This window comes from Vipera berus (assembly GCF_964194415.1).
Source record: "Vipera berus genome assembly, chromosome: 1".
Classification (NCBI taxonomy): Eukaryota; Metazoa; Chordata; class Lepidosauria; order Squamata; family Viperidae; genus Vipera; species Vipera berus.
This window is the reverse complement of record NC_138202.1, coordinates 61,964,309-61,981,513: the sequence shown is the minus strand read 5'-3', so window position 1 is coordinate 61,981,513 and position 17,205 is coordinate 61,964,309. Positions and strand designations below refer to the sequence as shown.

Sequence of the window (17,205 nt, the reverse complement as noted above, 5' to 3'; positions counted from 1 at the left end):
ACAGCAAACTGAGCGAAAAGATTTTCTTAAATTAGTTCTGGATATTCTATCAGATTAAAATCTACCGTGGTGCAAATTACACAAAATATCAAATCTGTACATATATAATAGCATCTGTACTTCAAAAGTATGTCAATATGTATTTTTAGCAGGATACAAACTTAATTCAAAAATCAATCAATCAATCAACCAATCTCTTCCCCATTTATATTTTTAGCTCCCTTTTTAGTCCTGAATAATGTAGGTGGAACATTTAGCATTTCGACTTTTATATGACAGCTAAACATCTGTGAAGCGGGAACCTGCTGTCACGTATTAGATATTGAGATAATTCTGATCTCTTATGGCAATGGTTTTTATTTGAGAAATTATACAATATTGTATGCATGCACATTATTCCCTTTAGGAGAAAAGTATTAAAAAAATATGAAATAAGATAAATCGAAGGTCTGCTGTGTATCACCTGTGTTTTTAGACAAGAACATAGCACCATTTGCATCTAAAAGTAAATACCTCTAACAATACTAGAAACATATTTTAGACATTGGTCTGTAAATATCTTAAACAACACACATCCTTGTTTAATTTTGTGCTCAAGGCTGAATCATTCACATTCTGTCCATTCTTATATGTGTTTCATATTATTCATTCACTATTATAACATTTAGCAACCAGGTTTCAAATCCATATTTGATATTCTATGGCTCAGACCTAGTCATTTAATCAAAGGTATTCTCTCAACCAACAAGTGTACAACTTTCTTACCTACACCAATTAGTGATCTAATAAACTGCAAAAATATCTTCATCACATCTTATTTTTTTGCCCAAAGGTGCTTTTCCCAAAAGGCAACTGGACTTTCTTGGTTTTTCTTTGAAAAACATCTGTCCTAACTAGTTAGATCTGTTAGAACTGAAGAAGAAGAAAAAAGAAGAAAGTCCAATGGCCTTTTTGAAAAAGCACCTTTGGGACAACCATGATTTGGCTGATTGAGAATCTCTATAGACAGGTCGCTCTTTTTCACATAAAGTCACTCTGTCCTTCGGAAATCAGACATACAATACCCTTCAATGGGAATTATGTATTCTAGTAATACAATAAAAGAAAATGAAACACTACAAAATATTTAATTCCAAAATAACAGTAAGAGCTATCTTGCCTTTCATTCACAGGCTCAAGGTAGCATATATCCTTTATTTTTCTTCACAACAACAGCCTCTATCCTCTTTTTTTTTCATATCAACAGCCTCTATCCTCTTATTTTTTTTTTATAACAGCCCTCTGTAGTAGCTTGGTCTGAGAGAGAATCTGACCCCAGTCTCCCAGTGAGCTTCTGTGACTGGTTCTTCGACTTAGAACCACAAATGGTACTGGAATTTTGGTTGCTAAGTAATGCGATCATTAAGCAAGTCATCACATGACCAGACCTAATTTTATGACGATTTCTACCACTGATGTTAAGGAAATTATACAATTGTTAAGTGAATCACATCATCATTAAGCAAATCCAGCTTCCCTCATTGACTTTGCTTGTTGGAAGCTGGCTGGAAAAGTCACAAATAGGAATCATGTAGCTCCAGGGCCATCATAAATGCAAGCCAGTTGCCCGACTCCCAAATTATCTAAGCACAGTTTGGTGCAATGGTTGAAACTTGTTACAAACTGTGAGTCTGTAAGTCACTTTTTCCAGCACATCGTAACTTCAAATGGTCGTTAAATGAATAGTCTTAAGTGGAGGACTACTGTAATCTAGTGCATTGTCAAAGCCAAGAGAAACTAAAGGAACATACAAAAGACCATGCCATCATCAGTCTTTCTTTCGCTTCGACATTAAGAAGTTCTACAGAAAGGAAGGTACAGCAAGCACACATAATAAATATTAACAATATGGAATAAGTATAGAATCAATTTATTATCCCTTTGATACTCCGATTAATGAGTTTGGGAGATAAAAATGGAAGCTTTAATTATTTCAAAGGTATTTGCTACCATAAAACATTATTCAGTCAAGCATTTTAGTTCTTGTTGCTGAAATACTAACATAAACTTTACTTCACTCAAGCCTACAGGGAGAAGAAGTGCACCAGAGCATTTGTCAATTTCTGAACTTCAACTGGTTCTAAATTACAGGATTTCAAAGCCATTTTAAATTACGTAGCAAGACCTCTTCTCTTTAGAGATCAAGTGGCCATGAATAAAAAAATTGGAACAGCAAATTTGTTGCCACAGAATACAAGCTACACACTTTAAGCTTTAAAATTGTGCCCTAAAGACTTAATGTAATTGAAGACCTAACAAATATAGTTGTAGGATTTCTTCCTGGAAATCACAAACACGGAGTGGCCCACACTTACGAATTTTGTTATCTTATATGATCTGATGCACATTAACACTTGCAAGATCTGCTGATACCAAATGTTTTAGTATAATAAAACAGTGCATTAAGAGAAGTGATTATTGTCCAACAACTTCCACTCTAGTTTAGAAATTCCTCTTTTAGAAAGTCTTGTAAAATCAATTGTGGCTAAATGGGAAACAATAAAACCAATAGAGAAAGGGATTAAAAAGTGACACATACTTATGCAGTGAAGCAAAATAGATTAAACCAGGAAGAAAATCATTATGTAGGAAAATCTTCTCCTAGCTTTATTAAATGATGCTTTAGTTAAATAATTAGAATGTCTATAAATCTGAGTTCAAAGCCCAGAAAGATATTTTAATATTTTTTATTAGGATCAAAGTTAATCTTGTATATGTTACTGTACTGTCGCCCTGCCTATTTAACTTATATGCAGAGCACATCATGAGAAAGGCAGGGCTAGATGAATCAAAAGTTGGAATTAAGATTGCCGGAAGAAATATCAACAACCTAAGATACGCAGATGATACCACTCTAATGGCAGAAAGTGAAGAAGAACTAAAGAGCCTCTTGTTGCGGGTGAAGAAGGAGAGTGCAAAACTTGGGTTGAAACTTAACATTAAGAAAACCAAGATCATGGCATCTGGCCCTCTCAATTCCTGGCAAATAGATGGGGAAGAAATGGAGGTAGTGACAGATTTTGTTTTCCTGGGCTCCAAGATCACTGCAGATGGGGACTGTAGCCAAGAAATTAAAAGACGCTTGCTCCTGGGGAGGAAAGCCATGGCAAATCTAGACAGCACACTAAAAAGCAGAGACATCACCCTGTCAACAAAAGTGCGTATAGTCAAGGCTATGGTCTTCCCAGTTGCAATGTATGGCAGTGAAAGTTGGACCATAAGAAAGGCTGAGCGCCAAAGAATTGAGGCCTTTGAACTATGGTGCTGGAGAAGACTCCTGCGAGTCCCTTGGACCGCAAGGCGATCAAACCGGTCAGTCCTAGAGGAGATCAATCCTGACTGCTCTTTAGAAGGCCAGATCCTGAAGCTAAAACTCAAATACTTTGGCCACCTAATGAGAAGGAAGGACTCACTGGAGAAGAGCCTAATGCTGGGAAAGATCAAGGGCAATAGAAGAAGGGGACGACAGAGAATGAGGTGGCTGGATGGAGTCACTGAAGCAGTAGGTGTGAGCTTAAATGGACTCCAGAAGATGGTAGAAGACAGGAAGGCCTGGAGGAATGTTGTCCATAGGGTCGCGATGGGTCGGACACGACTTCGCAGCTAACAACAAATGTTACTGTACTATAATACCAACAAGCCCAGATAAATTAAAAAAAAAACACAGTTGCAGTATTTATTTGTTTGCTTATTTGTATCCCACCTTATTTTTAAAAATAACTCAAGGTGGCAAACATATTAACACACTTTCCTCCTATTTTTCCCACGACAACAACCCTGTGAACTGAGCTGAGAGAGAATGATTGGCCCAAGGTTACCCTGCTGGTTTTCATGGCTATGGCAGGATTAGAACTCACAGACTCCCACTTTCTAGCCTACTGCTTTAATTACTGGACCAAACCAGATTTTGCAGGCCGGATGCGTCATGGCAAAACTGTGCCCACCCAATTGCCGGCAATGGAAAAAATGTCACGATACGTCACAACACGTCACGTGACATTGCGAGTTTGACATACCTGCTATAAATAAATATAAATAAATGAAATTTATAATAGATGAAATGTCCTGAAACAAAAATCTTCAGAGATTAAAACATGTAGCACTTACCTCCAATAATTTTAGACTGGCAATTAATAAATTCTGGCTTTTTATCTGTAAGGTACCGTTGACAAGTATGATGGAGAATTTGAAAGAATGTACATTTCTCAGAGGCTGTACTTGCCACCCATTGGTCAAAAGCATTTTCAAACAATAAATCAAATTCTGGGGAATCCTAGAAAGAAAAAAAATCAGATTACCAGGGAAATACTTTAATATTACAAAGTCTTGCTTGCTGTATTAGATTTTCTTTAATAACACATTAAAGTGTTATGAAAAAAATCATAACAAACTTTTTATAATAATTGTATTATATATAATATTTTTAATTCCATGTTATTACAAAATGTTGTTTGAAGACAAAAGGTAATTCAAAAGCAGATGGAAGGTAACAATTCTCAATTTAATCATGGAAACAAACATTGAATCTATCTTGCTCTGAAATAATCTGTTGTCAAGTTACAGGAGTACATTTCAGAATGTATTACACAGTAACATTGCTGGAAGACAGCATGATAAAGAATCTTATATTATTCTGGATCCCTGAAATATTTTTGAATTAATTTCCATAATCTCCAAACATAGATCATACTGACAAGTTATGATGAATGTTTTAGTCTTGAGTTTTAGATAGTCAGCAGTGGGTGCTATTTTTGCTTTGGAATTCCGAGAAGCTGCACTTGAAATGCAGTATGCTTCCTGCTAAGAAATGTAGAACAGATCCCAATGAAGTTTTCTTTGCCTCTTTATAAAAAGATAGGCATTTGGGACATGGGCAGAGTGAGGACAATAAGCTTTGCAAGGGAGTAGAATGGAGGAAAAAAAAACCAGTGATCTTTCTTCTCCAGTGTGAGAAAGCCAGGCTTTGAAACTGGGTAAAGGTAGCATCTATCTACCTTTTAGGTCAAGCAATACTTAAAAAATAAACCACGTTTCTAAAAGTAACTGGTATAAAGGTAAAAGTAACGGAGAGACTGCTTTCCAGTTCATTGTATATCACTACCTGCCTGTTGGGTATATAGTAAAGGTTCATACTCAGTACAATGAACTCTTATAGAGCAAGTCTGTTCCACTGAAACCAAGGTGGATGAACTGCAGATATTGAGAATAAGAGAGATATGTAAATAAGACATGAAAGTTTAGAGAACCATAGAAATGACCTAGGAGAAAAATGTAGAAAAAAACAAAAATGTGTGTTAAATCCTAGAAACAGAGAAAGCACAAGAAAGAAACTCAGTCTGGATCCACCCTAATCCAATGGGGGTATAAAAGGGAGGAAACAAAACAGTCTGGCTTTCAAGATTCTCTTATGATAGCTGAAATATTTAAAACGTTGGAGTCAGTAACTTGATTTGGTCTACTTCTACTAACTACCTCCTAACAAAGATATTCCTTGTTATACAGAATCTCTTTGGGAAATGAGGTTATCATTTCAAGGATAAAAGATGTTCCCATAAAGAAGTCTCTCTGTGTGTGTCTGTGTGGGTGGATGTGCATGTGCATGCATGCTGTATGTGCTTTGACTGCCTGGACTAGTTCCTGCAGTTTTCTTGGCAAGATTTTTGGAAGTGTTTTACCATTGCCTTCTTCCTAGGACTGATAAGAGAGTGACTAGCCCAAGGTCACCCAGCTGGCTTAGTGCCTTAAGTGAAACACGAACATACAGTATCCTAGTTTGTAGTCTTAACTGCAACACTAAACTTTTTATTCCGATACGACGAATTGGATAAAACTCATATTTGCTCATTTTGCTTCCAGAATATTCCCTTGGAGAGGAGGCAGTGGCAGGCGATCATTTCATCAAAAACATAAATATATGGGTTGTGAGAGGCAGGAAGATGACCCGGTAGCCTGCCTGGATTGAGAAAAAGCTATCACACACTGTATGTAAGTAAACCTCTAGATACTGGAGAAAAATGACAATGATTGTGGTCCATGTTGATATCAATACCATTGTACAATATAGTTGGCTAATCTTGGAAGCCAGAATTAGATTGCTTGTTATCAGGCTGATGTTTGGAGCTGTAAATGTAGCATTCTCAAAAAATGTTCTTTGTTTTATGGACAAGGCCAACTAGATATGCATAGATGAGAAGTTTCAGTAAGTGGGTGACAAATTGGTATAAGGTAGAAAGACTTAGATTTGCTAAGTACTATGAATATTTGAAGACAGGCCAATGCTGTCATGATACGAGATGGGCTTTGTTGAACCTAAATGAAGCCAACATGCTGGTCAAAAATATGACAGAACAACTTCTAAGCTGACTCTATAGGAAAGCCGACAGGTAGCTTCCTTTAGAAGGATTACAGTTTTTAGAAAGGTATTAATATTTTAGATAATGCTACAAGGAATAAAAGAAAGTTGGATGGGGGTTAATAAGTGGATGATTTTCAGGAGACGAAAAGGAAACAATGAGGATGTGAAAAAAGTTCACAACAACATTATACGAAAGTACTAAATATATGTGAATGCCTGAAATACATGTGAATTTCTAAAGTCTATAGGAGAATCCAAGGAGAACACAGATATAGTGGGCATAACAAAATCCTTGCACAATGGAGAGAATCAGTGATATATATATTAATTTCTGGATACAGGCATTACAGAAAGGATAAGAAAGAGTGCAATGGGGAAGGTGCTGCTCTTTTTATTTCGACCCCAAACCACCCCAGTGATGCCCTCGACGTGATGTCCCGTTGCCTGGAAGCGGTTCGGGTCTGGATGGGGAGGAACAGACTTCAACTCAACCCCAACAAGACTGAGTGGCTGTGCATACCGGCATCTCGGGATATTCAGAATATTCCATCTCTTTCTATGGGGGGTGAGTTATTACCCCCCGTAGATAGGGCTCGCAACTTGGGAGTCCTCCTAGATTCACGGCTTACTTTGGAAGATCACATGGTGGCCGTGACTAGGGGGGCCTTCGCCCAGGTTCGCCTGGTGCGCCAGTTGCGGCCCTGTCTAGACCGGGATGCCCTATGTATGGTCACTCATGCGCTCGTGACCTCTCGTTTGGACTACTGCAACGCTCTCTACATGGGGCTGCCCTTGAGGACCACTCGGAGGCTCCAACTGGTACAGAATGCAGCCGCGAGAGTCGTGTTGGGAGTCTCCCGATACTCCCATGTTACACCTCTACTCCGTGAGCTGCATTGGCTCCCAGTTGTCTTCTGAGTGAGATTCAAGGTACTGGTAACGGTGTTCAAGGCCCTACATGGCATGAGTACCTTAGGGAGCACCTGCTGCCGGCATCAACTTCCCTCCACCCTGTGCGTTCCCACAGAGAGGGCCTCCTCAGGGTGCCACCGATCAGAGAATGTCGATTGGTGGCCCCCAGGGGGAGGTCCTTCTCTGTGGGCGCCCCGGAACTATGGAATCAGTTGCCGGTTGAGCTCCGGATGGCGCCCGACCTTCGCTCCTTCCGACGCGATCTGAAGACGCACTTATTTGAACAAGCCGGCTTGGCCTGATGGGGGGTGGGTTGGGTTTTTTATTGTTCTTAATATTTGTATTTATGGTTTTTTACCTTGGGCATTATGTTTAATTCCTTTTAACTTTTGTATTTTCTGTATTTTATACATTTGCCCTGTTCACCGCCCTGAGTCCTTCGGGAGAAGGGCGGTATATAAATAAAATTATTATTATTATTATTATTATTATTATTATTATTATTATTATTATTATTATTATTATTATTATTATTATTATTATTATTATTATTTATATCAAGGAAATACTAGTTTTGACATAGTGTAAAGCAGAAAACTGAAGAACCCAAGGATGTATAGCAACATTAGAGAAAATAGTAAGAACTTCTTTAAATATAGACTGTACAGAGAAGTGCCCCAAGAAATTAATAGACAACAACACAAACAACAAAAGGGATTCAAAGTGGCTATGAGAATTGCAAAGAAAAGAAGTTACTCTCTACATCCCTCTTTTCTGTAAATATATAGAACAGATATCTGAGCTTACATTGATTTTCTCAGGAAGGTAATTGGAACAACTAAAGTAAACAGGAAAAAATTCTAGGACATCTTGAAAGACAGCTACAAACCACCTTGTTCTGATTGCACTCAATGGAGGGGTTTTAAAGAAAGGTGAAACTATTGATCTCTTAAGAGTCCTAAATCAGTCTCAGTACCAGGATAGAAGATCAGTGTAGCACAAATTTCTAAAGTGACTTGTTAAGATCTTTCAAGCTATAGGCCAATCATTTTAATATCAATTCTGGACAAACTGGGTAGACATGGCAATCAAATTAAAAATAACTAAGCATTTGGAGAATCAAAAATTACTAAAGGAAAACTAGCATGGATTTTGCAAAGGCAAACTCTGTCTTGCTAATATACTAAAGTGCCATTGGGCAATAAATGGAGTAGACATTCTTGAATTTTCAAGAACCTTTCTAAGTTCTTTGCCAAGGATCTTGAGTAAACTGGACAGTCATGGAATCAGAGGATGTGTCCTTTTATGGATTACTAACTGGTTAAAAAAAACAGAGTAGAAATATGTATTATTTATCCTCTATCCAAATGATTCATTTGACTAACTGCTTACTGGTTACAATAAAATGGTAAAATCTACAATGATTTAGAAAGAAACCAAGAATATCTTGAATAATTATTCAGGTTCTTGAAGATTTATGGTTATCATCACAATGTATCTATTATAGTACCTATTTTTTTTAAAAGTAAAATCAAAGCAACTGCCCCTCCCCCGCATGTACTAATGACAGAACTGTTCCGAAAAAAGAAAGGGTGAAGGCAGTCTGAGTAATCATAAGAAACAACAGACAAGTAAAAGGACATTGTTAAATGAGGAGTACCTCTACTGTAGAATACTTACCCGATGAGGATCTAAACCATTAACCTGGCAAAGCTGTTCAAGCATCCATTGTGACCTTCGTACAAAAGATGTAGAACCTTCAAACCGTTTAACTTTTGTAATATATGCTTGTGCAGGTCTCTTGTTTGTCACTGTAAACATAAAACAAAAAGGATTTGTATATAAGCTTGCAAAAGTATTGACAACTGCATACAAGCTTAAAATAGTCTTGTTTATAGAAGCACATTTTATCAGTTCAGTCAATCATGACAAACACAGCTAAAAATATAACAATGTAATTTTTATTTTGGGGGATGGATAGAAGTAGGGTATGTGTTATATTTGTGCATCCATTAAACAATTAAATACAATTCTATCTGAATGAACAATTAATTATGTTTATATAAAATATTCTTCGTAGTGCTTTTTATTATATTTGATTATTTTATTTTCTGTATTATAAAGTGCTATTTATTGTCTTTATAATTTTAAAACAACTTACAATTAATCACATATTCATAAAAAAGCTAGTAACATCTTTAATTCTTAACCTCTGTGAGTTAATAAGCCTGGGAGGAATTTAAAAAAATTAAAAAATCTGAATGCTAATGTCTGATGAGCCTCACTATAGAGTCTTCTATAATGAGCTATCATTTCTAAGCCAAAGAAAGAAAACGAAAACACAATTATATTATTTACCTGCATCTGCATTTCTTTGGAAAGCAAAATGTGAGTTCACATTGCAAAATTGTGCCTTTGTGCAAAACCTTAATTGGATTTTTCTAATGCATACAGAATTGTTAGAGGAACTCTTAGATTCTACCTGTATCAGGCACCTCAGTGACTCTCCTGCCAAATCCCTTCAACTCCTAAGATTGCTAAAGAACATTTGTACAAAGAGTGAGGTCATTTGAGACTAAGAAGAAGAGAAGGCGGGGTTGTGTGAACATCACCACTTGGAAAAACTGCAGTTACAGGGAAATAAGGAGGTCTTCGCTATTGTCTCTGACTCACATGCAAGCAAGTAGTGAGCTTTTATCCTTTTTTACAAGGATGGCTGCTTGCCATGACGTGACTCAGGAAAGGAGACCCCTTCCAAATGTTACTTTCTTTGGAAGCACTGGCCAATGGCTGCAGCACTTTGTGAATGTTATGGGCTGAGCTCTTGTCGCTGTATGACAAAGCTCTAAGAGGGCACTACTCCAGAAAAAAAATGGTTAAAGTTGTAGTTGTTAAGGTGTGATCAGTACAGATTGGAAATGGGTATGAGGGTTTGACCAGTGCATAGCAAAACTTGTTGTTTGTCACCATCCATTTGGAAAAATACTGGTGAGTAAGATCAGCAGACACCCAAAGAGTGAAGCCAGGTCTTCAATGATGTTAAGGGGCTAGGGAAAACAGTGTGATATTCTGATTCAAGTAGAACATTGAAACTGATTCTGGAAAGAAGGGCATATCTGCACATAGGATTATTTGACTCCAATGAAAAAAAAATAAAGGAATGAAGGATCTCTTTGTAAGGCACACAAATCTCCAATGTTATGGTCATCAGGTACTTTTCATAAACAGTGAATTAGGGAAATAGTCATAGATTTAACAGAAAGAACAAGGGAAAAGCTCAAGAGCAGAAGCAGCAAGGGCACTAGAGGATAAAATTCTACTGGTCTTTTAAAAAATTCTCCATTAGTAAGTTAGAAGAAAAAGAAGTACATCCTGATAAAAGAAAAAAAGAAGGGGGGGAGACGCCACAAAGAATATGTAAGAATGAGCTAAGTCTCACTTTTTTTTTTTTACAAAATGTTACAGAATTGATATCTCTTGCCCAATTCTCATGTTTTTTTCTCATTGTGCAAGATTCCTGAGAAGCTTACCTAACATGGAAGGGTTGTGGAATTCTTCAAGATGTAACACGAGCTATAAGGTCTAAATAGAAGCCTTTTCTCTGATGGATGGAAAGGATATTGGAAACTGAGATTAGGGCAAACTATAGCTATGGATAGCTACGCTAAAGTGTGCTTAGCTGGTTTGACTTATCATAACCACTCAGGGGGAGAATGGTCTACTACAGGGGTAGGCAACCTTGTCTCTTTTATGACTCGTGGACTTCAACTCCCAGAATTCCTGAGCCAGCTTAGCTGACTCAGGAATTCTGGGAGTTGAAGTCCACGAGTCATAAAAGAGACAAGGTTGCCTACCCCTGGTCTACTAAAAGAAAAAAGGAAAATATCACCAAGAGATTGATAGTTTGTCTCACTCTTATTACAAAATAGGCATGATCTGCTGGCATGACATTAAAAGATAGATCTTGGGATCTGTTGAGGATCATTGCTGAAAGAGGGAGCTCCCACTAATTGGTATTCAACCTGATAGGGCTGATCTGGTTAGAAAAGGTGCTGCTGCTTGCAAACATAAGGATTTCCAAGATGAAGATGAAATGATAGATGCAACAATGCCATATTAGTAGTGTATGGCGCAAAAGAAGGTTGGACTTTTTGTTTTTACATCAGATTGTGTTTATTACTTCCAATACTACTTTGGAAATCTGGCCATGAAGAGAATCTATTCAAGAGAAAGGCTTGAACTGCAAGAAATTTGAGTTGATTCATATGTCTTGATGCATTATGCTTGAATAGGCACATCAGATACCGAGAGCTTGAACTGAGCTTCCCATCTGGATATGTCTGCTTTAGTAGTAAGGACACGTGTCATGTAAGAACAGGCATGAACTGAATACCTAATACAAGATTATTTGAAAACAGCTACTGGTGATTCCAGATGGAACAGAGAAAAAACTATCTTGATTATTGGCGTTGGAGATGTGAAACAAATCCATCACATCTGCAACAGGCATGCCTGAAAAATATGAAACAACTGAAGTCATAGTCAACCGTGTGTGTGTGTGTGTGTGTGTGTGTGTGTGTGTGTGTGTGTGAGAGAGAGAGAGAGAGAGAGAGAGAGAGGGGGGGGGGGAGACTGACACTGAACAGAGAGACAAAGACGTCTTGGGCTGAAAGGCCAAGATATTAACAGCAGAGAGGAGATGACCATTGGAACTATTGTGGGCATAAGCTCATAAACTTTGATTTTGACATGATTGATATTCAACACTACTAAGAATGAGTTTTCCCCAGTGTTGTGCTTGCAGCAATTGTGAGAGCTGTAGTCCAACATATGGACAACCCCAAAAGACTAGTAGTAATGAAAGGCTTGTCAAAAATTAAGACCCAGTATAGTATTGAGAAAATTTAAAACCCTTTTCATAATCATAACTCTTTTGACAAACAGCTTGATTGCTTTCTTAGAAAAGCTTTCTATATATTTATAAACTGCTGATGGCATTTAAAAAAATGAACTGACGCACATAAGTATTCCATGCCTAAGTTGTTAAAAAAGGAAATAATTATTATAATTGTTTACATCTTATTCCCCAAAAGACCTTTAGCTTGAATTGTAAAATCAGGAAAAGTTCTCGTGGTATGTTCTGCTTTCAGCTTTTTGTTTTTCCTTATAGGTTAACAGGGAAATGAAAAAATCATGAATGCTTTGCTTTGTTCACCTAAAAAGCTGAATGCAGATATTACTACAAACACCTCGATACTTGTTAGTTTAAAGCTTAAAAAAAATTCCATCACTTCATGCAAGACATGAAGAAATAGAAAAAAATGCCTTATTTTGCCATTTTAAACAATGCTGCAGTTACTATAAAGGCACATCCTTAATTGAAAAAAGGGAGAGCATATTTTTGTCTGTTTAAATCTTTTTTAATTTGAAAAGATCAGAATGAGAGAGATATAGGAGAAACATTAGTGCACTGAAAAATAGTTCTAATAAAGCCTTCTATATCAGAATCACACCAAATCTTATAATTATGACAGCACATACATCTTCTTAGTTACATTTTTATTCCTCTTATCTGGCCCTGAGCAAATGAGTAATGAATGTAATGCTAGACTGAAATAGTTATGTGCTGAAATAATGTCATGTAAAAAGTATAGCAAAGTGAAGTAGAATATGTATGTATAATAAGTCTAGGTAGAAAACAAAGATAAGCAACTTCACGTCCTGTAGGTGCCTTACATTTCTACTGCATTCAAATTTCAATCAATAAACATTAAGAAGAGAGAAGGTCTTGGAAAACATGTGGAGGTGGCAGTTTCGTGTTACCATTAAATTGTTAGCTAATATGATTTCTGTGTATCATTTTTAAAATACTATTGAAGTTATTTTCCAAGTTTAGATCTAAAGAGCACTGTTTACAGATGAGGGAGAATAATCAACAGGCTCAAATAATTGCAAAGTTTATAAGAAATGCAAAAGAAATGAAACGTGAAAGAGATGGAAAGGCTCAAAACAGCCAAATGAGAGCTAAGCATAGTCATTAGGCATGCATTAGTTGATGAAGAAAGGCAAGAAATGTTTACGAGAGAGAACAGAATGGAATATCTTAGAAGAGAACAAAGCTATTCAACTTGCAGGTTCTCTTTTTTCATATATACTGTATATAAGACCAGTTAAAATGGCATAGTGGCTCCATAGCTAAAGGAGTCATTGGATGTGTAGATATGGAAAGAGATAAAGTTGAAGAAAATGGATGCAATTCTTTATGCCATTAGCCACAGAAACCAGTAATGCAAACTGGTTCTGTGGCTAATCACACTTTGAAGGAGGATAGATCAGTCAGATTGCACAAAAATCAATAAGATGATGAACTCTTTCTTCCCTGAACCTTTCTTTCCTATACACTGTAAATTCTCACTGAACTGCTGAGCTATTCTGATGATGGATGGATGGACAGATAGATAGATAGATATTAGTATGTTTGTTACTTTCTTTCTGTAATGATGTCTATTTGGCTATGTGGGTACAGCAACCATTCTTGAACAAGGACATACATGAAATGACATTTTAAATCAAACATTCACTGTTCAGATTATATGTTTCACTTCTGTATCCTCCAAAGAATATATGTCAAGTAAATCAATCAATCTATTTGCATTTTAATCTCTTGATAAATACAGTTTTCTTTGAGGCATCTTAGAGAAAATATGCTGACTGAAATTTTGACATTCATTTTCCCAAAGTCTGAGATCCATGCTAAATCAGACTACAGGGATCACAGACTGTTTATTTACCCACTTTTTATTCAGTTCCAGAAGGTGTTATATATTCATACCCAAATCTATTAATTATGCCAATAAACCCTATTGTTACATCGCTCATCCCTTGCCTTAATTAAATTTACAGCTTTACTTGGAAAAAAACTGCTCTGAATCAGAATGTAGAATCTGGGAGTTAATCCCTGTATTTGATCATTATTCAGTGTTTGTCCAAAATACAGCTTTAGGTTTTGAACTGCTGCCTCCGTTTTAATAATGACTGGAAAATATTAACCACAATTTTGCAATGCTAAATGAAAGACTCAGGTGGCAAAAATGATTATGCTGGACAGCCCTCACACTTTCAGTACAATGCCAAGACATTTCTATTTTGTTTTCAAAATTGCATAATTACATTAATAAATCAATTCTATTAATAAGCCAATGTCCCTGCATTTCATCATTTTTCTGCACCAATTAAACTATAAAAGAGTTAAGCAGTAATTTCCAAATTCATATTCTAATAGAAAAATACCATCAGAAATACTCAGTCCTGGTAGTAAAGGGTAAGTAAGAGCTTGAATACCATTAGTAGATCCTAACTCTGAGAAATACCATGACTGTGTACAAAGCACTGTAATGTGAGAAAATGACAATTATACAAACTTTGCTGCTGAAGTAAATGTGCTGCTGAAGATTTTCCCTCCTACAATTGATGATTAAATAAAGAAGAGCTTTGTTCAAATGAAAATTTAACACCTTATTCATTTAAACATTTAAACATTCATTTAAACATTCATTTAAACAGGTAGTGAACTGTAAATTGTTGTGAATAAAGACCACTTATATTCAGACCCTTTGCTGATTCGGTGGCTACTAATGAAGTTTGCTGAAAATGTTTAATACAAAAACACTCTGCTAATTATTATCATTCCTATTAGAGGCTAAATAGAAAATGAATAGCTAAGCATTTAGGTAGGGAAAATTATGTAATGACCACTTCAGTAAGTTTTAGTCCCCACCCTGAAATTCTGTACATTCCTAACATTCAAACTGGGAAATACAACACATACAATGGAATTTAGCTGAGTGTAAAATCAAGCAAATCAGCAGCATTTGTAGAGATAAAATTTTCTAGGATAAAAATTATAGTATACAACATAATGTTTAAATGAATAAGGTGTTAAATTTTCATACGGCTGCTCCACTTTGGTAACCAACATTTATTTTAGGAAAAATTGAATTGTAGAAGGTGCTAAAAAGTAGTAAAAGCAAAGGAGGGAGGAAATTCCATGTAATACTGAGAATATCTGCCAAAAACAACCTTCAGCAAAATAGATGAAAACTCTATTAATCTTTGTCCTCATCAGCCCCTTTGGTTTTTCTATTCTTCCCTTGCAAGCTTTATTTTCCATGTCCACAGCATTCAGATCCAACTATACATGAATCTATTTAAAGTCTGCAAAAGCTGTATTTTATAGAGGTCATATTTGGATGCTTAAAACAACAGATTTTGGCTTTTCAAGTCAAAACCTATATTTACAGTATAACATTAATCCTATATATGAATGTGTCTGCATATACATATAACATTTTATGCATGCTTCCCTGTGTGTATTAATGTACACCTCTCTGTCTGTCTGTCTGTCTGTCTGTCTCTCTCTCTCTCTCTCTCTGTGTGTGTGTGTGTGTGTGTGTGTGTGTGTGTGTGTGTTCAACTGAAAGGTCAAAATGTGTTTAATTTAAAGTATTATTATCATTTGTCCTGAGAAACCCATCTAAAGCTTTCTTCGTATAAGGCAGCCAGTACCATTAGAACATCAGTTTTGGGAAAGATCTACTTGACAGTTTACATTACAAAAAGAAATTATTACAAGAGAATAAATTTTATTGCCTAGAGTATGGTATGTATTATGAAGCTATGCAGTCTGGGAAAAAAAGTCTAATGATTTGCCGAGAAAGATTTCATTCATTTTTCATTTCTATAGCCCAACAATTTTCCATAAAATGATATGATTGATAAAGAAATATCCCACAGTATGTGGCTTTCTCAAATAGTCTGTTTTTAAAACAGAGTGGGGGTGAGAAAGAAGAAATATGGAATATGTTCATCTCACAATTGTGGAGAGGACTGAACATGGATTCTAGTTTCAGGACTGTATGGTAGATATTGGGTGGAATTAGAATGGAAGAAAAAAAATATTTTGTTTGCTTTTTAGTACACATCCATCTTATTTATGACTTCTCAAGAAGAAGCATCCAGACGACCTTGTCTCAATTTGGAAACCAAATAAGATTAGGGCTCATTAGTAGAAGAATACTGGGCTAGAGGCTAGACTGGAAAATCATTTATTTATAAAATTTGTATTTCAATTGACTCATGGTGGCTTACAACAAGTAAAAATAGGTATATAAAACTATAAACAATGTAAAGTAAGTAGAAAGCATTAAGGCATACATGATAAACAATGAAATAATAAAGCATCTGTGCCCCAAAAAAGAGAGTAAACACTAAAATATCCACGAATAAAGGCGAATATAGGTGTCCCAGGACAATGTTGCACTATCAGAACATTTTATTCTCCTGGACACTCTATTGAAGATCTCAAAGTGGCTATTTTGGAAAAAGCACAATTGAGTAAGAGACTCCCAAAATAACATATGTCAACAGTTTTCTGGCTATCTGAAGTTTGTTACACTGTTTATTTTAAAGTATATGTCTTTCAGTAAAATGTGTTAATCTGAAATGGTGCTACCAAACTCCCTTTGATTTTTGCCTACATAGAAGAATGTTCCTCTTCTACAACAAGTGAAACTCTGCATTTTATAAAGAACGCTGTCAATATTCTCCTGAAAATAAAGACACACTATTTTTGTTGTAAATATCTGATGTCCCAACCAACAAAATAAATAAATAACAACAACAATAAAACCTTGTCACTTTGAATGTACACTAAGACAGTGATTAATATTTATATCTTACTTATATGTCAGGGTATAGGTCTATACGTATGTTGTATATAGTATGTTTAAATGTGTGTTATGTATGCGGTGGCTCAGTGGGTTAGGACACTGAGCTTGTCGATCAGAAGGTCGGCAGTTTGGTGGGTCGAATCCCGAGTGCCGCATAACAGAGTGAGCGCC

General features: G+C 36.2%; 1 protein-coding gene across 1 annotated transcript in view; it reads right to left on the bottom strand.

Annotated features, from left to right (window-relative positions):
- Nucleotides 1-17,205, bottom strand: part of STXBP6 (syntaxin binding protein 6) — an 80,884-nt gene that overhangs the window by 20,537 nt on the left and 43,142 nt on the right. The window contains exons 3-4 of the mRNA XM_081325812.1: nucleotides 8,987-9,117; nucleotides 4,147-4,312 (exon numbers count right to left, since the gene is read on the bottom strand). Coding sequence (XP_081181938.1) covers nucleotides 4,147-4,312; nucleotides 8,987-9,117 — 297 coding nt within the window. The remainder of the gene's footprint in view (nucleotides 1-4,146; nucleotides 4,313-8,986; nucleotides 9,118-17,205) is intronic.